The 26,465-nt window shown below is 38.0% G+C and overlaps 1 protein-coding gene across 1 annotated transcript in view; it reads right to left on the bottom strand.

The window, feature by feature from the left end:
- The window catches only part of LOC150085892 (protein unc-13 homolog 4B-like), a 145,968-nt gene that overhangs the window by 55,951 nt on the left and 63,552 nt on the right, over nt 1-26,465 (bottom strand). The window contains exons 8-12 of the mRNA XM_090374285.1: nt 17,982-18,139; nt 9,697-9,835; nt 7,192-7,260; nt 5,595-5,669; nt 4,665-4,760 (exon numbers count right to left, since the gene is read on the bottom strand). Coding sequence (XP_090230411.1) covers nt 4,665-4,760; nt 5,595-5,669; nt 7,192-7,260; nt 9,697-9,835; nt 17,982-18,139 — 537 coding nt within the window. The remainder of the gene's footprint in view (nt 1-4,664; nt 4,761-5,594; nt 5,670-7,191; nt 7,261-9,696; nt 9,836-17,981; nt 18,140-26,465) is intronic.

A 26,465-nucleotide genomic window follows, 5' to 3' on the forward strand; every position in this document is an offset into this window, starting at 1 on the left:
GCATAGATACCCCACATATTATGATTTTGAAGAAAATATATGAGAACGCTACCTCCTTTATTAGACTAGACAAAGACAGTAGGAAATTTAAAATTGAGAAAGGAGTTCGACAAGGAGACAATATTTCCGAAATTTTTTACTGCTGCCCTTGAGGATGCTTTCAGAAGATTAGACTAGTCGCAGAAAGGAGTCAATGTGAATGGAGAGTACCTAAACCATTTACGATTTGCAGGTGACATTGTGGTCATAAGCCACGATCCCAAAGAATTAGAGGAAAATCTTAATCAGTTATGCACAGTTAGTAAGGATTTTGGACTAAAGATGAATATGGCTAAAACAAAAGTAATGACGAACAAGTATGCCACGGAAAGGAAAATAATGATTGAAGGAGCAGTAATTGAAAAGGTGGAGTCATATACTTTATCTGGGACAAGTTATCAGCTGTAATAATGATAAATGGCTGGAAGTCAAGAGAAGAATAAATTTTGGATCGATAGCATTCAGAAAATATAGTCACATACTGAGGAGCAATATCCCAATTTGTCTGAAACGTAAAATAATGAATCAATGTATACTCCCACCATGACTTATGGAAATGAAACTTGGGCACTCACCAAAAGAATGGAAGAGAAGCTGAGAACGACACAGCGAAGAATGGAACGAATTATATTGGGAATCAGACTGTTAGATAAGAAGAGAAACACATGGATTATGCAGCAAACTCAAGTAATGGACATTCTTATCAAAACTAAAGAACTAAATGGTCTTGGGAAGGACACATAGCTCGAAGACATGATGACAGATGGACTAAGAGAATAACAGAATGGTACCCAAGAGGAGCTAGAAGAAAACCTGGAAGACAACAACGGAGATGGACAGATGAAATTCATGAGTTTGTGGGTAGTAAATGGATGGCCAGTGCTCAAAACAGAAGGAACTGGAAAGTTGCTGGAGAGGCCTTCATCCTGCAGTGGATTGAAAATGGCTGATTATGATGCGATGATCCTTCTCAAATAGAATTAGGATGGTGATGAGTTCTCAAAACAGTCGAGTGAATTACAAACTGTAGGTGCGGAGATCTTTTCTCTCTCATTGGTTGTGATTAATCCACTTTAGGCTACTTTAATATAAGACACTAAATTTTAATTTGTAAATACCCTTTACCTTTTTTGTATGCAATTTACTTTCGTTGTTTCTTAGCATATAAATCCGTAGTCTGCATGCCGTGGCGAGTAGGTTTCAATATAAATTGCTGTTTTTTTTTTTTTTTTTTTTTGGAGCAATATGGCCTTAGTCTTATTAGCAACTAAGGCCATATTGCTCCGTATATATTGTCTGTAAATTGCGTGTGTTCTGTGGTCGAATTTCTGTTTGCTGGACGAACCGGGAGAAAGACCATGCTCCTCCCTCACCCGAGGCCGACTAACTCAACCACGTTGTGAAAAAGGCCCATAAAAATTCCTCCAACATAAACTGCACTCTGGCCATGTTATTTTCATGTTGCAATAAAGATTTTCTCTCTCTCATCTTAGCTCTCCCCCCCTTAAACGTGCAATAGCTAAAATGCTATGCGTTTGCAGTGCAAAATAATAGAAATCACTGTTATTTATGTTTTTTTTTTTTTAATTTTTTATTTTTAAATTTCCTTGAATGTGGTACGCGAGCAGAGATTTTATCTCTGAGCATTAAAAGCTTACCGTTCCACTCAGAACGCTCTGAAGTGCAATACTGTAATTATTTTATAACATGAGCGTATTTGTTAGTGGTCTGTTGAATAGGTTCAAGAACAGCGGACATTTTGTACGTCATCCAACAACGACTAAACCTACCATAAAACACACCCGGCGCAGACAGAGTGGCGAAGTTACTATACCGCCTGGTTCTCTATCGCGGGTGCCCTCCAAGACTCAGAGGCTCAGCAGCTGATTTGGTATGGTTATTAAATTTCATCTGGGGGGCCAGAATTTATAGTTTCGCTTGTGCACAGACGGACAATCTTTCTTGACCCAAGGCCCAACTATTCTTATTCCACTTCTGTCTCTTGAGATATTGCTTTTTACCGTCGAAATTATGGAGCTCTTTGTGGTCGCTTCAGAATCATTCCTCTTCACTCCAGACGAACTCCATGGGTCTCTTTTTTGTCGACAATATCATAAACTCTGTTATCGATTCTCCATCTCTTCTTGAACAAATACCTTTCACTATACCCCATTTGAATTCTCGTTATAAAATTAATTTCTCACTGCCTGTTCCTCGTACTCATCACTACTTGGTAGTCCTCTGTTTCGTTTCCTTCAGGTACTGAGTAATTACAATATTGATTTTAAACTTAATCCATCGATCTATAAGAATTTGCTCCTTACTCTGTTTTCTTATTGTAAATTTTGTATATATTTTAATTCCAGTTTTGTATTGATTATTACTGTTTTGTATTTTCTGTAACTTAGCGTTCTCACCTCTATTTACGGTCTGTGTGCCCTGTTTGTGAGAAATGTGTGTATATATAAATAAATAAATATTCGAGGACGTGGCAATTCCGTATCTCGAATCTACGATTGAGGAAAACATGCTGACCTATTGATGTTATAGTTGCCTTTGCTTTGAGAATAGCCTAACCAAGCTTATGTTTCAGTTTTCTCTAAACTTCCTCCACGATATGCTCAGCTTGATACTTGAAAATCATTTCCATTGAAAATTATGTACATATGCTTTATTTTGTTGTATTTTTGAAGCCTTTATGAGCATTCGTCTTTTAAGAATTATTTCTGTATGTTCGAATATGTTTCATTCTTCTGCTTTCGTCACCTGTCAAATATTCAGCCCCCGTATAACGAGAGATTTATTTCTAAATGATGCATCTAGTTTATGAGCTTATGGGTCAGACAACAAAAAACAAGATGATAGTTATAAGAGACCATTTGAAAATATGGACGACTTAATCATGTTAAGCAACTGTTGTTAATCATGGATAACAAAACTAGAAATTCTGGCCATCCCTTCTGAAATTCTTGAACACCCTCCTCGTGCTTTTTAACGGCTATTAATTACGGCTTTAGAATCAATATGACTTTTGCTTAGAGCCACATCGCTTGGACATCGTAGCCTTTCAGCAGGCACGGTTTACGTGGCTTGATGGGCCTGTCCTAAGGCAGATCAAGCAATGAGACATTATCTGAGTTACCTTGGTTTGATCGGAACAAACCTAAGAAGGAATATCAAAAAGTTTTTTTTCCCCCTGACTATTTTCCTGTTTTACGTGTCCTAGGAGGTTGAAATTTGAAACAGGCCTCCGTAGCCGAGTGGTCAGGAGCGGGAGTGCAGTAGCACACGCTCTTTGAGTAGACCGGGGTTCAAGCCCCTGACCGCTGAATACGGTCGATCTGCCAACCCGCACTGGACCAGCGCGGCAGATTATGGTCCGTTTCCCTCAGCATGAATTGTTGAGGAGGCTTCCATCCTGCAGTGGGTTGATAATGGCTGCACTTTACTTTTTTTATTACTCCTTATCTCTGTAATTACCACCCAACGCGGCACATTTTGCGGCAATAAGCAAAGGTCATTGAACGTCTGTCACTTTTCTCTTGAAACCATGCATCTGCAGCAGAAATTACCACTGCAGTGGCAAAAAATGCTTTACACGATTGATTTCAGTTGGGGAAAGAGGAAGAAGTTAGAGGTGCTAAGTCAGAGAAATAAGGTGGGTGTGGCAAGATATGAAGTCCTAACTTCCGGAGAAGGCCAGCGGTTGCGACAGCAGTGTAGGCTGGTGCGTTGTCGTGAAGTAACAGCATATGATTGTCGCATGTAAGTTGCTGAAGTATGTGCATTGACGGGCGATACTCTTGCAGGTAATCTGTGAGAATAATGTCCATCTTATGCTAGAAAACTGATAGCAACACATTCCCTGCTGATGGTTGCACTCTGGTCTTTTTTGAGAGTTGGTGATATTGGATGTTTCCACTGTTTTGAAACCTGTTTTGTTTCTGTGTGATGTATCCATGATTCATCCATAGTCACTAATCGGGGAAAAAACAGGTCAAGATCGCTGTCACATACGGCGATCAGTTCAGGGCAGGCTTGTCTTTTTCCTTTCTAAGGATATGTTAGCGAGCGAGGAATCTATCGTACTCAGACCATTCATATTCAAATCATTGTGAATTATTCTCTCCACTGATCCGTAACTTATCCCATTCTCAGAAACTATCTGTCTAATTGTTACCCAGCGGTCGTTGAGGACCAGCTGTTCAATTTTCTCCACAAATTCAGCAGTGTGAGATACGGATAGCTGCTCACTTCTTTTTTTCATCATGAATGTTCTCCTGGTTGCGTTTGAACTGTCTCCACCTACATTTTACAACGTCATACAATGGACAGATATTTCCATACACCGTAGTAGACACCTCTTAATGGATAGTCTTCGGCTTTTTGCCTTGCAAAAACAGGAATTTGATAATGGATCGATATTCAACCTTATCCATGATGATACTGTCACGCATTTATTTCTGTAACAAAAGAAACAAAAGAGTTAAAGTAATGAACTTCTGGCATATATTACTAGATAAACAAGTACTACAGTCAATAAAACACAGAATGCATAGAAATTCAGGGCAAAAATTTTGAAACCCCTTATACAAGTAAACCTTAATTCTATACCACGGGCTCACCAATTCTAGAATATCAGGATGGTCACTCTCTTGATGAAGCTGTTCTACCGATGCATACATCTGGTTCGCGTATAGGTTCATTCCTTCGGCTACCACCTAAAAGAAGAGAAAAGGAGATATGCAATCAGTTTTTTGTAATAAATTTGCAAGCTCGTATATTGTGAATTAAATAAATTTTTCCAAAAACTCTGCTTATTACAAAAAAGACTACGTGATTATCCTGGAGTATAAACAGTAATTTATTTTAAATCTTAAAAACTAACTGAAATTGAGTAAATACGTTATTATATCGTATTCTATATATTGTATAGTATTAAAGTAGGACCAAACGTTACACCCTTATCCTTAAGATAGATAGCACCTAATAAGTATATGATACTTATTAAAATATTTTATCCAAATTGCAGTGCAATGTAGTCGTAAAATTAGCGAGAGGGTATACTCTATGAACGTTACGAAAAGCAGAGAGTATATGTACTGTGCATATCAGGTTTATTAATCGAATTCGCTTTGGTCGCATAGAATAAAACAAGCGATTTTTCAACACAATATTCTATATTTTGATAATTAGTATATGAAAAACTTCTTTCTTTTTTTTAATATTTGTTTTTTCATGTCTTTCAAAAACCAGAAGGTCTTTTCTAAAACTCATCTAAAGACCAGTGTAAAAACAAAACTCATCTAAAGACTAGTGTAAAAACAAAACTCATCTAAAAAAATCCAGAGAGTGTATGAAGTATACCTTCCACTACAGTCTTGCCAAAATGTTGTTTCAGTGCACGTGTATGAGCTTCGGTAGTGTAATACCTCCCTCCCCCCTACACCTCCCTCCCTTAAAGAATGGTTAGCTTGTTTGCCATACCATCAGTTGGATGAGAGTAAAATATATGTTTGGTGTTCGTTCTTTAATTGATGAATTTATATACTGACCTCTGTTAGATTTGAGAGAAATGCCATTTGAAGTTGGTTGTCTTCGATATTTAGCTGTTTCCACTCGTTCATCGCCTGAAAAGAAAGGAAATGTGGCATTTATAACCGTGTAATAGAGTATAGTGTAAGACTAACCTAGGCATTTATAACCGTGTAATAGAGTATAGTGTAAGACTAACCTAGGCATTTATAACCGTGTAATAGAGTATAGTGTAAGACTAACCTAGGCATTTATAACCGTGTAATAGAGTATAGTGTAAGACTAACCTAAATAATCATGTAATAAACTTTTTTTCTATGATGAATGTTGGCATTATCTTGCAAGCAGTCTGTAATGTTAGCAATAGTACGGTAATAAAAGGTAATACGCCGTAAAGAAAAAAAGTTTATTTTTGCGAACTTTTTCCTTTATGGTCATACATAGAAGCCAGATAAATCTTACGATTGTTGACTAAATAAATCAGGGTATCACGAGTATGCTGCAATTTAAGTGGAGACCTAAAATCCATATATTACGTCTTCTGACACCGATTAAAAAAAAAAAAAAAAAGTTTCGAAGCATGCTTGCATAGCGTCTCTAAAGATTAATCTGCGGGTGTTGTATGTGTAAAGGATAATACCACATATGTTAATATTACTGTATTAAAATCTTTGGGTGTGATTGATTTGTGGGAAAACGGCTAAAGTTGTCTAGAAATATAATAAAACTGTTGCACAGTTACGAACACGTAATATACAGTGATGCATTTTTGTATATTGTAAGAATACTTATAGTTGCATAATAATATACACAAAACATAGCATTTCATATCATGTAAGATTTTTGTGATCTGCTGAATACAGTAAGTAAAGAGCATGACACACAAAGTTCCCTTGTGGAAATCTGAAAACATTCACTAACCAGTCAACGTGTTTACTTCTCAGTTAAATGTGACTGACAGTAATTGAAAATTAAGCTGGAATTTAGCTTGAATTTATCGTAAAAAATTTTAACCATCCATGAAGTAATATACAAACAGCATGAATAACCATAATACACCTTAATAACATAAAACAAACACAAGTTTCTCCAGTTTACTTAGGCACCCTGGGAAGGATGGAACACCATCTTCCCTCTTTCCCCACCTAGATCCACCACTACCTCAGAGAGGGTACACTTTTTGGAATTTCATCACTTTTATATTCACGCGGAAAGTAGAAAACTGACTCAAAAACACAAGAAGTACGAAGGAAAAAGTTAAAGAACAGAAAGCTGTCTTTTTGTATTCTGGACTGTTAGGAATGTTGGAGTGCCTGGATTAGCTACTCTAATTAGTAGGCATGGCTAGCTGTAGTTAGCCACGCCTATTAAGAAGATAAAAAAGGAATTTGAAAGAATGGGATACACTTATCTTCTCATAATGCATATACGTTTATAATACATACTAGTGACATCATCATTCAGTAAGAACGGGAACTGGAAATGTCACCAGTTCCACAGTTGAAACTTGGTGATTAAAAGTTGTTTCTCCAGGATATATTGCTTATCCTTCGGGGAAGTCGAATCTCCGAAGTAAATTAGTTTAGAATAAATGAGTGAAGTGAGTAATTGCATTACCGTACTGAAACAGTTGACAACATCAACAGATGAAGTGGAGCGTCCGTTATGAGTAAGCCGGCACTTGTCCTAAAAAAAAAAAAAAAAGAAAGAAAAGAAAAGAAGAAAACATTAGGTTAGTTATAACTTTTAGACTTAAATAACTAAAAAACAGTTCACTATATTCCAGCTCATTCGAAATGGCTGTTAAATACATCAGTGGACTGTGAACACAAATTTTATTTTACAAACTCATTAAAATGATTAAGAGTCACGGAAACTGGTTGATCATTTCATTATTATATACTCGTAGTAATCACAGAAATTAGGTGATCATATAATGTGGCTACCTGATTTCTGCTGCGGTAGTTGCAGATCAACATTTCAGTATTATTATCTGGTTCTTGGTTGGGGTGTTTGTTCCATTTGTTTGTTTGCTGCTTTCCTTTCTCCCTCCCTTCTATTTCCATCAGATATTGTTACGCCCGAGAAATAACGTTTCACAATCGGATAAATGCAAGTACCACTTCCTATAGAGTGGAGTAGCGGTACTTGCTATACTAGTATTTATTTTACTTTCATTTCTGGTAAAAAAAAAAAAAAAAAATTGATGCGCACAAACTGTGGTCATATACGGAATCTGCATAATCAAATTAATTAATTTTCTCTCGCATTTGATAGGCATAGCTTCTAGGCAGATAGCTGAACTATCGCTGACCGCGTATAGTAACAAAGGTTCCATAAATACGGTGCTGGTTCTTGTATTATATCTTGTGAACTCCTCTGAACGTGCTGTTGTCCCGAAGTATAACAGAAAATTTATTTATTGATTTATATGAATACCCTAGAAGCAGTATCGTCGGAATGAGAAAGACCAACAATGTCGAAGTTGGCTAGAAATTTTTCTCTAGTATCAGTAGTTTGGCAAGAGTTGAAGTTTTATGCTATGCCTTGTAGTGAATGGCTTTCTTGGTTCACCTTAAGAGCGAAAATTACAAAGAATCAGTTGACAAGTTTATTGAAAATTACGACAAAATGGGATGCGGAATATTAATCAAGCTCCATTACTTGCATTTCCACCTGGATTTTTTTAGAACGAATCTAAGCGACGTTAGCGCAGAGTATCGGGAGAGATTTCACCAGGACATATGAAAAGGAGGTACCAAGGAAGGTAGGATGAAGCTATGATGGGTGAATAATTTGATTGTTGGTTGGGAATGATCAGATTGACCACAAAAGATAAGAACTTTCAAATGTACATTTTTAAAGGATATTTTAATCTAGCTTTTTACTTTTTCATTTGTGATTTTTTAAGCTCGTTTATTTGTAGCAAAGATATTAATAAGCTATATATATACGCGTGTATACATATGATAAATGTTAACAGTTGATTTAGTATTACTGCGTAGAAGTATTTACTTTTCTTTCATTTCTAGGGAAACTATTGAATACTCACAAACTGTAGTCATATACGGGATCAGCATAACAGTATTATTAAAAAAAAAAAAAAAAAAAAAAAAAAACCACCAAGAAATGCATATAAACAGAACCTTTTTTTTTTCAACAGTGCCAACTTCATGCTTGCTAAATGCTAAGGCACCTTAAAGGTTTTGGAACATAGCATAATTAAAGGATGTTATCCATTCTGATGTATTTATTTCCAACTAGTATGTTACTATTGCCAAAATGATGCAATGAAATACAAAGATTATGAAGCTCAGCCTGCTAAGTTGTTTTATGTTTCATATAAATCTTTATTTAATCCATCTCTAAGTTTTATATACCTTTTTAATCCATGAGATTAGATTCGAGTTTTTTCAGCAGCCAGTTACTTGCTACTACTACAGTAGTTGCAAATAATTGGCTACTAAAAAAAAAAAAAAAAAATCTTGTCTCAAGGGATAACGATGGACGTCCTTATTTATACATACGCACCTGGATGTATGTGTGGTTAGACCAGGTCCGTTGCTCAGTTCTCAGTCTAGTGCTGCCATCTAGTTAAAGCTTTCGAAATCAGTTTGTGGATTTTGTACTTTGTTATGTTTTGTTTTCTGCAAAATCATTATCGTGTAAATGAAAGGTAAAGAGAGACAGCAGTTGTAGGACTGTTACTACTAAGGTCGGATTTACCGAGGCGCAGTTGTACCAAGTGCTTAGGGTGGCCGGAACCTATTGACCTCCACGTACCTTTATTTGCAGGGTTTCAAAATTATGCGTACCAGGGCTCCAGAATACCCAAATCGGGCACTGATAACCCCCTCCGCGCTGAGCACTTACTATGTGCACGGTTCGGCCACTTTTTTTAGAACTGTAGTGGTTTTGGCTATATGCAACAATCTATGCAAAAATATGTAAATCGAGGAGATCACATGGTGTTGTGTGTGTGTGTGTGTGTGTGTGTGTGTGTGTGTGTGTGTGTGTGTGTGTGTGTGTGTGTGTGTGTGTGTGTGTGTGTGATGCTGAACTGTTATGCTAGACTTCCTAGTAATTTTTCTAAAACCAAAACTAAAAATATGTATTCCTTACTTTAGTGTCTATCTCCACTGACTTGTTTATTCGGAGTCTGCATTCTCGACCAATCACTCGCAGCATTACCATAAAGGGTTTCTGGAATAGTGTCCAGTATCCTCCCAGTTCCAGTGGAGGACTTGCTTTTTCATTCGATCTGAAGAAAAAGAAATAATAATATGTTTCATATCGAGGGTTTAGTGTCAGACAACGTTAACTACAAAATAATTTTGTAGTAAACGTTTTTGTAATTAACAAAGAAAAAGTAATTTGACATTTACTTGGTTTACCGGAAATGTCCTTATAGCAAGCTAACTTGTAAACTACTAGAGAGATACAGTTTTATGATATGATATGCATTGTTAAAGTTAAACTAAAGTTGTCTGAAAACAAAAATGCAATTTTGTGGTTAACGTTGTGTGACACTAAGCCCTCGATATGCTTCGCGAAACTAATCCTGGCATATTAGATGTTAAGATGCCATAACATTAACTATCAAATCATCAGTTATATTTGTTTATATATAAATGAAATAAATTAAAATAAAAAGTTAAAAAGAGATCATTGACCTTTTGCAAAGCTTTTGTGTTGAATATGACTACCCCAACGTGGCCACGTCAACTCTCCTCCTTTTTGGAAAGGTCTGAATTTGAATTCCATCAATGACCTTAGGAAGCCTTTTTAAGCAGAGATACAAGTTTCTCCAGGTATTTTTCCTATTTTCTCCCCATTCCAGCCTTAAAGCATACGCGATTACACTGACCTCATGTTCTGATTGCCTAGGTACAAATCCATGTTCCCTATTTCTTTCAGAGAAAGAAATTGGGAACATGAATTTAGAAAATTTGTATAATTTCCTTTTTCATTCACGCAGCTTATGTACATACCTGACGTAGCCTAGTGGTCAGGGGCGTGAATGCAGTAGCACACACGATTAACTACATTAACGACTACATGATTTATTGTGAACTCCTCTGACGTGTTGGTCGTGCAGGAGTATAAACAAGAACATTTTTATTTTTAAATTAAAAATCATTAACCTGTTCGCTGACACTCAATACAGTTATCATATACGATTAAATGGTAACTTTATAAATCTAAAATATATGTAGTGTTGGCTACATATATTTTAGAAAACTAATTTCTTTGTCTCTTGGTTTATTGTGAAAACATAAAATGGCTAGAGACATTGTTTTTAAGCAATAAAGAAATGTGGAAAGTTTTGTAAAATACGCTATAACAAATTGTTAGGGACGTTTAAAAAATCACTTTGAGGAATTCGTGAACAGCATCTTTTTACGCAGCGTTGGCCGAATTAAAGCTTTTTGGCTATAACTTTGACGTATACGACGAGTATATAACTTGACTTCATGGAGGATTGATTTATGCACTTTTTTCTTCTGTGTTCCAGTAGAATAGCTCTCTCTCTTTAGATATCAATATCTTTGTCATGAATGAAATTTTTATGGCTGTACTGGAGACCATTTCGTAAATAATGCAATCTTATATTAACGTTCACGGTATCTCCATCTTTATATTAAGTTAATTTCGGTTTAATTCAATTTAACAAATTTAATTTATATTAGAAAAAGTATATTAGAGTATAATATCGATCAGGTTAGTTTTACAAAAAACAAAAAAAAAAAAAAAACACTTTGTGTTTCATATGATGTAAACCCTCGATTTTACGGAATAATAGAGAAAATGGGTGTCCGTTATTGCTGAATACCGAGCTTACCCGTTAAATCGAAAGTTTTTCATATTTGGAGATCACTTGTACCAAACATAACTGTCAAAAATGTTATTCTGAATATGAGTGTATTAGAAACACTGAAATACAGTTTAACAATAAAAAAAATAAATGAATAAGCTTTTCATTTACCTTGACTTCATTCGTTGATACATTAGTACATAGTCAGTAGAAGATAATTTACCTTGACCGAATAGTGGTGCTTGGAACAGCTTATTCAGAGTAACAGCTAAGAAGTCGAAGTTGAGGTACTGGGGCACCTGGAACGATATTCCCAATGCGTTTAGCCTAGATTTTTACCAGCTATTGTATATTGATGTCGCTAGGTGGCTGCCAGCCATGCGTCTATCTCTACCTACGTACTCTGTTGGCAAAAGAAACTCAGTATTCAGACCCAAACAGTGTAAATGTGTAGGTGTTGTGTTGTGTAGTGTAATGTGAAGTCAGGTCACTTTTCCACCGGGGGAGGGGGGGGGCAGCCACCACGTGGGTAAATGCAATACGGCGTTTCCAGGCTGCCCAGATCTGGCTTAAAAATAAATAAATAAAAATAATAATAAATAAATAAATAAATAAAATTAAAAATAATAATCCCATGCAGGGGAATTAAACCCGCATCAGCAAACTTAGCTAATGCCAGCAAAAAAAAAAAAAAAATAAATAATAAATAATAAAATAAAATAAATAACAATAAGAAGTAAGAAAAAAAAAATATCCCACGCAGGGGAATGTAATCCCGCATCAGCAAACTTAGCTGATTCCGGGAAAAAAAAAAACCAAAAAAAACTCAGTACAGCTATCAAACAAACTTTAAACAGCAATTATTGACAATGAGTCATAAAAATAGACTTAATGAATGTTAACGAAGACAATCGCCTTCTTTTCATGAACACCAATCTGACAAACTCCTGTAAAGCCATGAAATTAACAACTGATTGTAAACAAATATATTCTCAACCTCTTTCCAATTTGGAAATGTCTCCTTCAATTTTGTCTATATTCCTCATACAAGGAACAATCATGGTCCCAAGACTCAATCAAAATACACTTGCAATATGGCTAATCTGCCAAACCAAATTTAAACAGTTTGAAATTAAGGGATCCATGACCCATCAATAAATAGGAGGTTTCCATTGATAAATAAAACCACTTGTTCAGTTTATTATCACTATTGAATAAAACATCAGGTAAAAATAATCTAGTTACTTCACCTGTGGTACTTGAATTCCAAAGTTCTTGCCATAAGTCAAGTAATCTCTTAAATATATTACTCTTTTCCTTTTTAATATCTCCAGCACAATCATAAGATAAACCTATAAACGATATTTGTCTATCTTTCCTTATAAAATAACAAAAAGACCGAAATACGACATATAGATCCAAGGACAAAGCCCCGGCAATAACCTGCATAGCATTGGTGGATACCGTTTTACAAACTCTTAATATTGTCACTAACATAACTCTTTGAAGGGAAATTAAATTTTGACGAAACTTAACATTTTCTATGCGTTTATACCAGATAGACGCAGCATAAGTAACAATAGGTAAAAAGATAGCTTTATAATATACACTGAGAACACGCTTTCCAAGCCCCCAATCCGACCTAGTATTACGAATTATAGAGGCAGTAAATTTTTTACCTTGGAACTTAAGTAATCCAAGTGTGCAAAAAAACTGAAATTTGTCCTCTAAAAGTACACCTAAATACTTCACCCTAGAAACCAAAGGTATCTGTTTATTGTTAATTAGCAATCGCGGCGGCCTGTCATAATTCAATTCCCCTTCATTAGCATCACGATTCACTTCAACATTGTAAAGTGTGTTTAGGGTCAAACGGCATCAGGGGTCCCCCATCTCCGCGTAGTTTCCATTGTCATACAGCACACTGCAAAAGCCAGAGAATTAAAAGTGTGTGGATCTGGTGGTGTAGCGTTGTTCTTCTGGCCTATTAGCTGATGGGGCCCAATGTTGCCCATACTTAACCTCTGGGAGGTTGACCAGATACACCAGTTTTAAATTTTTACGCTGGCAGGTCCTGACACCTAATTTATTGAGGTTTCAGTGGCTAGGACCTAAAAAAAAACTATCGTAGGAGTTAGCGCTAGAATTGAAAAGGCCAAATGTTTATAAACGCGATTTAATTTAGACGTGATTAAGTTTGAACTTTGTGTGGGGCATACGCTAGCTGTAGGTAGAGTAGGGGGAGAGGCTGAAGACTGGGGGGGTGAAAGGTAGAAATATGGGGACGACAGAGAAAGCGACCCCAATATAGTCAGTGAGGTCGGCCCAAGCCCCACCAGAAGAGAAGCACGGGAGGGGAAGACGGAAGACCGTCCCCCCTCCCCTGTCGGGTAAGGGAGTAAAAGAAAACCAGGCTTCAGCATTAGTTTAAGGTGTGTTTATGGAAAGACAAGACATAGATACCCCATATATTATGATTTTTGAAGAAAATATATGAGAGTGCTACTTCCTTTATTAGACTAGACAAAGACAGTAGGAATTTAAAATCGAGAAAGGAGTTCGACAAGGAGACAATATCTCCGAAGCTGTTTACTGCTGCCCTTGAGGAAGCTTTCAGAAGATTAGACTGGTCGCAGAAAGGAGTCAATGTGAACGGAGAGTACCTAAACCATTTACGATTTGCAGTTGACATTGTGGTCATAAGCCACGATCCCAAAGAATTAGAGGAAAATCTTAATCAGCTATGCACAGTTAGTAAGGATTTTGGACTAAAGATGAATATGGCTAAAACAAAAGTAATGATGAACAAATATGCCACAGAAAGCGAAATAATGATTGAAGGAGTAGTAATTGAAAAGGTAGAGTCATATACTTATCTGGGACAAGTTATTAGCTGTAATAATGATAAATGGCTGGAAGTCAAGAGAAGAATAAATTTTGGATGGATAGCATTCAGGAAATATAGTCACATATTGAAGAGCAATATCCCAGTTTGTCTGAAACAATGAACTGAAACAATAATGAACCAATGTCTGAAACAATAATGAACAAATTTGTCTGAAACAATAATGAACCAATGTATACTCCCCACCAGGACTTATGGAAGTGAAACTTGGGCACTCACCAAAAGAATGGAAGAGAAGCTGAGAACTACACAGCGAAGAATGGAACGAATTATATTGGGAATCAGACTGTTAGATAAGAAGAGAAACACATGAATTATGCAGCAAACTCAAGTAAAGGACATTCTTATCAAAACTAAAGAACTAAAATGGTCTTTGGCAGGACACATAGCTCGAAGACATGATGACAGATGGACTAAGAAAATAACAGAATGGTACTCAAGAGGAGCTAGAAGAAAACCTGGAAGACAAAGGCGGAGATGGATAGATGAAATTCATGAGTTTGTGGGTAGTAAATGGATGGCCAGTGCTCAAAACAGAAGGAACTGGAAAGTTGCTGGAGAGGCCTTCATCCTGCAGTGGATTGAAAATGGCTGATGATGATGTGTTTAGGGTTAAACGGCACCATGGGGTTTCCCCCATCTTCGCGTAGTTTACATTTTCGTGTGATAGTTCGCTGTAAAGGCCAGAGATTTAAAATTTTATGGATCTTGAGGTGTGTGATGTCATGCATCTTTGTTCCTCTAGCCATTTAGCTGCCAGACCCCTACTGAGGCCCGACGTTGCCCACACTTCGCCCCTTGGAGGCAGACCAGGTACCCAGTAGTTTTAGTTTATTCTGGCAGGTACTGCCACCTAGTGTCCTGAGATTTCAGTGGCTAGGACCTAAAAAAAAATATATTTTTACGTTTGCGTGGGTTGAATGCTAGATTGAAAGACCGAAATGTAGGCGAATTTAACTTGAATGATATTAAATTTTGACCCATGGGGTATACGCTGGCGTGCAGATAGAGAGGGAGAGGAAACTGAAGACTGGGGAGAGAAAGACAGAATAAATGGGATCAATAGAGGAGACGACTCCATTACAAGTCAGTGGGGCATGCCCATGCCCCACCAGGAGGAAATCTGGGTTGGGGAAAAGAAAGATTGGCTCGGCAAGAGTGCCGGCACTGATTGCCATCATGGCTGGCATATGCAGAAAGCTCTGCGGTCTCATTCGGCTGGTTGGAATTCAGCTGAGTAGAAAGTTACTCATGAGACTGCAAACCGTTGGGGGGTCCACATATCAGGTGTGCCATATTGTTTCCTTTCGTGGGTCAGGTCCGGTTCGTATGATCCTCTTATCAATTTTTTTTTTTTTTTTTTTGCTCTCTCTGAGGCAGTTAGTTGTTGGTTTGTATTGTTTGCCGTCATTGGCACTTGGTGGCTGTGGATTCTCGAGGCTGGTGAAGGTGAGGTTGCAACTTTCAGACGCAATTCGGCCAAAGTTTGCACTGGTAGGTTATTCATGGTTGTTGCTGCTGCTGCTGTTGTGGTGGTGGATGCGGGAGAGTTCGTCTTCTCGTGAAGAGGTCTTCTGCATATTGAGTGACGGCACTATAGGTATCTCTTTCGGTTAGTATCAGATTTCTTGGTCTTGTAGCATTATTCGGGTGGTGGTTATAAATCGGCAGCGGAGATCCTCGTACAGTGGGCAGTCGTACATCAAGTGCCCCCATGTCTCGCGTAGACCGTAGTGGCACAGTGGGGGGTGGTCACTTAATCCGAATCCATGGAGTTTCGCTTATTGCACCATGGCCGGTCAACAAGTAGGTGGCGAGAAGTCCAGGAGAAACCCAAGGTGGATAGTTTAGGACCACTTGGATATCGGGAATAAATGTTTTGGTAATTTCACCTTTGGTTGATGTCTGCCAGCGGTTTTTCCAGGTCTGGTTGAGGTGTGCGAGGAGACGCTTGCGTTCCACTTTGTGGTCGATTTCAGGATCCACAATGAAGTTCAAGCGGTTAGCCTCCCGTTCCTTGGAGAGTTGTTATATTAGGCCGCGGAAGATTTATTTCCAGGTCTAGGGGAAGCGCCCCCGTCAGTACCTGGAAAGCGTGCGTGCTTACAGTATTGCAAGCTCTTGTTATTGTAAGTAATATATACCGCTGCGTGGTGTCCAGTTTTTTGGCTTCAGCATTGCGTACTTACGCCAGTTGAGCGCTGCTGTTGTACAAACCACATCTTTGAGGTTAATAATGGTTGCCACTTTATGTGCTTTCTATCGCCAGCTGTTGAAACACTTCCATCAATGTTATGCGTCAGCGTAAACTTCTTAATCCTGGAGTGTTGGCGCTGCATCTGTAAAGTTCCTGTCGAAAATAACTAACTTTCCTTGACTGTTGGCGCCTCCGTAGCCAGGTGGGCAGGAGCAGCAGTGCGTAGCACATGCTTCTTGATTAGACCGGGGTTCTAGTCCGTGACCACCAAATACGGAGGATGCGGAAAGGTCAGGGAATGACCACCGCATATTCCCGGAGCAATATGGCCTTAGTTGCTAATGCTCCTAAAAACCAAATAACAACAACCTTGACTGTTAGTTACTCATAAATACAAAAATCTGTAATTTTCTGTCCCTTCCGAAAGATAAAGAAATTTTGTATAGTATAGTACTTGGTATATTTTTTGAAATTATTTATATACACACAGTTATTGCATGCAAAAACCTGCCAGTATTGAATTATATGCAAGTAGTGTAATACCAATGAAACTTGTTGTGAAGGTAATTTTTTTATGCTGTGAGCGTGAAGAACACTGCATTTATGCTACGAAGCTTTGAATAATAAATGGGAGATTAATTTTTTGGAGATATCATTTATTTGAAAGTCGCGTAGTACTAGCGCAACTTGTTGCGAAGGCAAACTTGTTCTGCTGTTTAGCATAAAGAATAGTAGAATAAACTATCTGTAGTTATTTAAGCTTAGCCTTACTTTTAACAATATCTGATAGTTTGTCTTTTCATGCCAGATTCCTCACAGGTGCGTAAGAGAGATGCAACAAAATGTAACTTCTCTAACAGTTTTAATTTCATGCAAAACTCAGATGTGCACTCTTTCAGTTTTCACTAATTTTCTTAGGGGCCACGACAATACTGTGTAATGTAAGTGAGGTTTTAATTTAAAAAAAAAAAAAGCAGTGCAAAGACAAGAAATTAATGATATGATACCGAGTTTTTATCCTTAAACAGACTGGAACGCTTGCTCTTGATTCATAAGTTCCTGGTTTCCTCTATTCCTTGTGCACCTCAGGTTAGGTACTCTGGTGCCAGTCGCTTTTTTCGTCCATTAAATTTCAATTCCGTTAAGTCGAGGGTTTACTATATGTGAACGCTGGCAAAACATTTAAAAAAAGTAACTGTGGTTGATATTAGCTGTTTTGATTATGCTAGCTACCTAACTGTAGAAAATGTTCATTATGTGATAATTCACATTTAAAGAAATCATGTCATTGCATATGTGTGTGCTCAGCGTAAAGAAACTAAGACTATAAGGCGGCAGAGTCATTTTTGACCTCATGAAAAAGTCAGTCGTGATCCTTTTGGAGATACTCGAACAATATACTGATAATTAAAAAAGTTGAAAATAAATTATAAAAATACTTAACTCTATGAATTTAAAGCATTTAGAAATCGGCAATACTAATACTATACTTTCTTATCATATCTTGCAACGTCGTCGTAAGATCTCTCGTAGTAACAAACAGGTTGCTGCAGATGATGCTGCTATTGCGTAGATTGACATGAAATTCTTTGTAACGAGTCTGATATTTTTGGAGGCAGGAAAGTGCCGACTTGCAAACGGGAAATACCTGAAAAATATAAAGGATGTAAATACTAGCTTTCGATCCATGCTTATAAGAAAAAACAATTATTAAAATTCACAATGGTTTTTAAAAAGATACCAGCTCGCAAAAATTGTAGTGTTATAACTGTTAGGTTGACTTCAGTTTCCAGAGTCTCTGGCTACATTTTGCATTATCACTTGATATTTAGAAATAAACACCATAGTTTCTAAGTCACTTTTCAAAAGAAGTATCGGTGTTCTGCAACAGTGTGCCGTAAATTCTGTCATTGCTTTTTATGAATGCTTAAATGTTTTGCTTATTTCACGCATTTCAGCACATAAAATACATTAGATATTAAAATAAATTAGAATTTCTCTCAACAGGAGAACCGTATTTTATTTAAATATCTAATGCAGTTTCGCATTCATTTGATATCCTTAAAAATAATATACAGTCGACCTCCCAAACGTGGCAACTTCAAGATTTGATCTTTGTCGAATCTAGGAATTTTCTGGATCAAATTTGGGTGGTCATATTATAGTCATTAATGACCACCTGAAATGGTTACTTCCACATCCGGCAATATGTTACATTGCCGTATTTAGGGAGGTTCATCTGTGTTTTACCATTTATAAAATTAAGTAGCCAGCTGCAAACTATCATTCAATGTAGTGTAGTGTAGTGTAGTGTAGTGTAGGGTTGGGTTGGGTTGGGTTGTGCTGGTATGTTGTTCCTTCGGCCATTTAGCCGCGGAACGCCTGGTGGGACACACCCTTGCCGCCATCACCGCGTGGAAGTAGGCCGGGTGAAGAGTTTAGATAAAGTCTCTGGCTGGGGCAATCCCTGTGCATCGCCTGAGCTTGCCAGGGAGGACCCTTAAGGACCCCCCCCCCCAAAAAAAAACTCGAAGATTTTATTGGAAAAGGAGCGCGGGGGTGAAAGTTCAAGTATTGGAGAAAAACTGATGATGATGAAGAAGGCGAATGATAGAAAGGCTTCCACCTGGAAACATTATATTAAAGGGGACAAAAAGGCTGTGGAAAAACCCCATCCTCTAAGGGGTCTTTCCACAGCCCTTTTGTTTTCCCTGTTAAGAGCAGGGAAAGTTTTGTGGTGATAGGTCCACCAGGCGAGAGGTGTGGATAGGAGGTGGGGGAAGGAAACAGATATTGAAGGGAAGTAAGTTCATAGGGCTAGTGCTCCCTATATGGGGGAGGAGATCGCATTGTAGACCACAGTACTTCTCTGTCCTAATTCCACACCGGCCAGGCCAGCTGAAGCAATGTCAGCAGATCCGTCGTCGTGCCTCGCCGGAGAGGGGCATGATGTCAGCAAGGAGGGTGGGTTCTGATAGGTTGCCCCTACTGCAGTCTAATTTGGGCTGTCAGAACAAAACATACTCTAAATGTACTCAACCCACCTGCACACATGGAATACTTACACATACACAAGCACACACGTTTTTTATGACATATTAGGAGGCAGGCTAATTAACAGCACATTACATTATTTTCTCTGACACATTTGCCATCTTGCATTCATTATCATACAACTAGACAGGATGTATGTGCTATCGAAATATGGACTACTACTAAGTTACCAGGACAATCACGTTTTTTTTTTTTTTTTTTTTTTTTTTATATGATACTAATCACATGCATTCACTTGACCACCAAGTTTACATAGATGACCTGGCATTCATACACATTTATACAACTTAAGCATAAAAATGGATATATATTTTTTTCTATACACATATTTAGGGTATAATTAAAACAATTAAACACTTATTGGACATTCTCACGCACTCACCATTCTTACACTTATCCCACTCAGTAGAGTACCCTAAATTAGACCACCCCACACAGTTAAGTAATCTTTTACTTATTTGTTTATTCTTATATACATAGGAATGAGAACAATAACGTTTATATATTCTTGCATTAATTTTCACACATTTGGATATTCACTCACTCACACTCCAGATTGGAGAAGCACATGGGGGGGGGGACGTTCTCTTAATCATCAGGCATTCCCACTGGTACAAGCTCTCAATCACGTGTGGCAACGCGGAAGCAACTGAGAGATCGAACCAAGCATAGACTGTCATACACACTTACTGCCATTCATACAATTATGTAAACTCATATCGGAGGGTTAGCATTGTTCATACTTCAGCATACATTTACACATATACAAGCTCTCTATCACATCCGTCAACGAAGACGTGAGTGACAGATCCAAACGTACAGTTACTTATTATCCCATAGCCAGAAACTCAGCTACGGCAGGAACATACACTCCTGCACACAAAAACATGCTTCACATAACTATCTGCTTAGACTCATACAATAATAACATTTGCTCATGACATCCATTTGTACTAATATTCATAAACATGCATTAATTCATCATATAAATAATTATATTTACATTTATATATACTTTTTTCATATAAATAATAAGAATCCTACTGGGTGAGAAACACATTCTGACAGGCCATGCTGATTTGGGATTGTCTATGTCGGTAGATGTCATTATAGGGTAGTCGTGATTGCTCATTCAGGGGGAATTTATTGGGGGGGGACGTGGACCGAGTACAGGCATGTACTTGGTCATCAGTCCCCTCAACCAATTTGTCAATGTTTAAATTAACATGGTTTTGGTCCTTCGCTTAGCGTCAAAGACCTGTTGAGCGAAGTCCGAAAATGCCATGTAGTATATTTCTTCAGCTATAAAGAGATTAGCATTAGTAGAGGCATATGATGCAAAAAAGCAAGTTTATGCAGCATCAGGCAAAAAAAAAAAAAAAACATGCTCTCATTTCACCCCTCCGTTCGTTCCACGTACCTGTCCAGCTCAGCCTTAAATTTATTTAGGCTATCATCTTCCACAACAAAGGATGGAAGTCTGTTCCACCAACCAGCCACCCGCTGGCTAAAGGCAACTTCCGCACATCTATCCTATATCTGTCTTTCTTCAATTTGAATTTAAGCCCTCTCAAATGATTATTCTGAACAAGAGGAAGAATTCCATCAGCATTGAGCATGCTCAAACGATTCAAGGCTTTATACACCTCAATCAGATCACCTCGCAGGTGCCTAGTCTCCAGACACTGTAATTTGCAAAATTTAAGCCTTTCTTCGTAAGAGCAACCCTTTGTTCAATGCACTAATCTTGTTGCCCTTCTCTGAACTCGTTCCAACAGCTCTACATCCTTCTTGAAATGAGGCTTCCAGACCTGTATACAGTACTCAAGGTGTGGCCTGACCATTGCCTTATATAAGGGGATAATCACCTCCTTATCGCTGCTAGAAAAATTAGTATATATCATTGACAAGAAACTATGAGCTACTCTTGCAGCCCGTCTGCTCTGTCCAGAAAACTTCATATCTGCCTGCACAATTACCCCGAGGCCCTTTTCGTTCTCTACCACTGTCAGTGTTGTACCCCAGACTTGATACGTCACTCTGGGGTTGCTGCTTCCTATATGTAGTACTTTACATTTGTCAATGTTAAACTTCATTTGCCACCTCTCAGCCCATCTGCTGAACTTTTCTAGATCCTGTTGCAGCAGCGTACTGTCATTAATGTCCTTAATAACCCTGCCAACCTTCGTATCGTCTGCAAACTTGGACATTAAGCTTGATATACCTCAATATACATCAATATCATTTATAAATACAGAAAACAACAATGGACACAATACTGAACCCTGAAGGACTCCCCTAATAACATTAGTCCACGATGAGCAGTGTCCATTGATTACCACTCTCTGTTTTCTCCCACTCAACCATCCCTTTATCCATAGCAGCAATTTGCCTCCAATGCCACTGCTCCAATTTGTGCAGCAGTCTTCCATGTGCAACAGTATCAAAAGCCTTTCTAAGATCCAAATATTTGATATTAAAGTTATTCCTGGCATCCAGTTCCTTTGTGACCACATCATAGGATCCAATAAAATTGGTCAGGCAAGACTTTCCCTTAACAAAACCATGCTGTGTCCGAGCTATAAGTCTGAAGTCTTATCTAGATGATCCTGCAGTGCTTCTTTAATCAGTGCCTCAATTAATTTCCCTGGAACAGATGTTAAAATAACAGGTCTATAATTACTTGTGTTGCACATCTCCAGTCCATGGGTACCTCCCTTCAGTCCAAAGAAGCTCTCATAATTATGGCTAAGGGTTTGTTTAATTCCTTTGCTGCCTCCTTTAATATAACTGGATAGATCCCGTCCACCCCGGGTGCCTTTTTTTATGTTTATCCTAAAAAATTTCTCCTCCACTTTCCTCTCAGTTATTACAAAATTATCCAGCTCACTGCCAGAGTTTAACTCACCTCTGGCATTCCCCTCCCTGAATAACTCGTCATGGGTGAATGTAGATGCAAAATACTCATTTAGTTTGTTAGCCACCTGAGCAGGATCACCAACAGTTGAACCATCAATATCCAGTGGATCAATCTGTTTCATCCCTTTCCTTCTAGAGTTTACATAGGTAAAGAACTCTTTGTTGTTTTTCTTTGTATCCTTTGCCAAAGATTTCTCATAATATGCCTTTGCTTTCCTAATCTCTTTTGTGACTTGGAGAGTCACAAAGGAGATTTGTGACCAGCTTTGTGACCTTTACAGACCAGCTTATATCTATCATAGGCTTCCATGTCACCCATTAATTTATGTGTATCCCATGCATTTTTCTTCTCTGCCACATGTCTTATTAGTTCATCTGATATCCATTTAGGCCTAAACCTTGAACAATATTTCTTAGTTGGTATGTAAAGCCTAGTAGCTTCCAAGATAAATCCTTTGAATGCTTCCCATTTTGAATTTGCTGTTAGTAACATCATCAGTTGGTCTCACCGTATAGAATTTAAATACTGTCTTAGACCACCGTAGTCACCTTTACAAAAGCAAAAACCCTTCCCTTTACCCCTAATGGTAGTTACCTCTTTGAGTAAATCCCACTTCAGCACACTGTGATCACTGCCACCTAGTGGTTCCTTTATCTGCAGATTCTTAATGCATGAAGAATCACTACTGATAATCAGATCAAGAGTATTACTCACTCTAGTTGCCTCCTGAACATGCTGATGTAGAAAACAATCATCCAATAAATCCACAAAAGTCATGCTATTGTGTGAGTGACCAACCCACAAATTCCAGTAAATCTCTGGGAAATTAAAATCCCGCATTAAAAAGATTCTCTGATTTACTGGCCCACTCTATTTCCCTGTACAGTTCCTTATTATACTCATCAGAGTCATTAGGCCTATAACACACTTCTACTCTCAATTTTGATCTCCCAATGCTTACGTCACACCAAACTGACTCGACACTGCACTGTCCAGCGATGTCGACTGGCTTAACTTCCTTGGATTTTATGTGTTTCTTAACTAATAGTTTTATTATAAATCAACAGGGATTACCTTTATTTTAGATATAGCAAGCTTCTTTCCAACTCTTCTAGTCCAACTCGCTAATAATTCTTGAGGATGGTGATATCTATTTTGTAAACCAGGTGGGACATCTTATTTCTTTTGGTCCTATAGCTGGACTTTAGAGTTAAATTTAGGGGTCTAATAAAATTGGATATGGGGGGAGGGATTATTCTCTACATTCCTTAAAATTGGATATGGGGGGAGGGATTATTCTCTACATTCCTTAATTTTATTAGTTCCCTAAATTTAACTCCAAAGTCCAGCTATAGGACCAAAAGAAATAAGATGCCCCACCTGGTTTACAAAATAGATATCGCCATCCTCAAGAATTATTAGCGAGTTGGCCTAGGAGAGTTGGAAAAGAAGCTTCCTATATCTAAAATAAAGGTAATCGCTGTTGATTTATAATATAATAGAATATAGGAATTATCGAGCACTTAATAGCTCTCAATTATCCAATCTATTAACTAATAGTATAACGCCTGCTCCTTTCCTATCTTGTCTATCTTTCCTGTACACATTGTACTCCCCAAATTCCAGTTCTGCATTCCTTATATCTGTGTGACACCACGTCTCTAATATCCCAACATTATCTGTCTTTGATGTTTTCAGCAATACCTCAAATTCATCAAATTTATTTACCAAACTCCTAGCATTGGTGTACATGCAAGTATACATGCACCTGTTACTATTCTTAGATACTCTAACTCAACCCATGTGTTTACTTGTACCGCAATGACTCCCAGCAGTCACTGAAATACCCTGCATCTTGTTTTCCCAGGCTGCTGCTCATTCCAATAGAAACAGTGCAAGAATCACTTTCATCTCTGCCAGTGGCTACTGTTAATCTAATAGTCCTTGTATCCCCCCCCAAAGTTAGCAGTTTTCCGACCCACCTAACACTGCCTCGATAGCATCAGCAAATATTCTTGCACCCTTTCTATTTAAGTGTATCCCATCTCTATAGAAGCAGTCTCTCCTGTTAACAAGTATAGACCAGGCTGAAAAAAATTCTACCCCTTGAGCCTTGCATAATCTTTCCAGGGCCGAATTGATCGACAAGGCTCTCATCATATACTCCCTCCTATCGTGCCTGGGCAGAATTGCAGACACTTTCAAATTCAACCCTAATTCACGGCTTTTTTTCAACAGTGACCTGTACTTGTTAAGTAATTCTACCGGTCTCCTACTCTTAATATCGTTAGTGCCAACGTGTACAATTATATCACCCTTGGTGCCCTTAAAAGATGACATTGTAGAGCAGATGACATATCTGCTCTACAATGTCATCAACCTTTTGCCCCTGGCAGACATACCCTGGTCCTGTTCCATCTATCCTTTTTGCACAATATGTTTCCCGTTTCCCTGACAGTAGTCTGTTTGTTTGTTATTTGGTTTTTAGGAGCATTAGCAACTAAGGCCATATTGCTCCGGGATATGCGGTGGTCATTCCCTGAATGACCTTTCCGCATCCTCCGTATTTGGTGGTGACGGGCTCGAACCCCGGTCTAATCAAGAAGCTTGTGCTACGCACTGCTGCTCCTTCCCACCTGGCTACGGAGGCGCCCTGACAGTAGTCACCTACAACAATTAGTTCCTTTGGGACCAATGCATTCTGCCTTGGTGTTGCCGCTGTGTTGCGTGATGTTCAAGTGCAAGCTCTGGCATTGATGTGGGCAGCTGAGAACTTGATGGGCCCCTCAATTTAAATCCTTCGAGGGCATGCAGTCTGTCCTTCAAGCAAGCAGTACATTTTAAAAGACTGTGATTCAGAGGGCAACTGCTCCTCTCAGTTCTACCTTGAGCCTTTTGCTTTGGTGCTCTGGTCTGAGTTATGATTCCGATTCAATTTCAATAAAATTTCAATTTCAGTACAAGATTTTAACTCTAAACTTGTATCCCAACGCAGTTGTAACACTATATATCTATATATATATTTTAACTGTCAAGTATTATTTTCGAGTTTCTTTTTATTAGTTCCGTATCAAGTTATGTATTAATTAATTATGTTACTTTTGTAAAATCTAAGTCGTTATATGTATTTAATTAAAGTACAATTTAGGACAATGAAGTTCAACAAGATTAATAACTTTACTGATTAATTGATAATATTATATACTAAACTGTTCTAAGCTCACGCTATCTGATTCGGGATATAACGTATCGTATAACAATGGCGGCAAGTTACGAATGGTAAATCTAGGAACACTTAAATATTAATTAACTTCCAAAATCTCGCTGTCTCAATTCAGAATAAATCAAGGATCTTGCCTAGGTCTGTAAGCTACTTACAGAAAATAATTTAATATAGCAATTGGTCAATAAAGCAGCTAACTATAGCTAAAAAACTTCCTGTTCGTCGGCTCTGCAAAATTTGAAAAACACGTGGATTGGATACCCTTACCGATATTAAGTAATAACCTACAAAATCTCTATCTACGTTAAATTTAAACTAAGTATCGTAACTAGGAATATAAAGCTACTCTAGAAAATAAGTTAATATGCCAATTCCAGCCAATTTAAGTTAATAAAACAGAAAATTCTCTATGTTCCTCAGCCGTAAAAACTTCGCCTGCACAAGGCTACTCTTGTCCCCAACTCGATGTTCATCATCAACATGTGGAAGTGGTCCTATTTTAATCATAATAATGCTTCTGTGACTGCGATAATTGGGGAAACCATACAAGATATGTTCCCAATCCTCGTCAACTCCACAAATGTATCTAGAATCTAGTGTAAATCCGAGTTGCATTAAAGGAGTCATATCCTGTAAAGAAAAAAGGTGGGTTAAAGACGTAAGTATCTAATCTGCTTAACAGTGGGGTGGCCATGGGGAGACCAGAGATACTTGGGAGAGGAATTTCCTAGTAACAGCCCCTTTGGTTCTTTCTTCCCATATGGCTTACCACGTTTG

This window comes from Mastigoproctus giganteus, chromosome 5 (genome assembly GCF_048544385.1).
Source record: "Mastigoproctus giganteus isolate SK-2022 chromosome 5, ASM4854438v1, whole genome shotgun sequence".
NCBI classification, from domain to species: Eukaryota; Metazoa; Arthropoda; class Arachnida; order Uropygi; family Thelyphonidae; genus Mastigoproctus; species Mastigoproctus giganteus.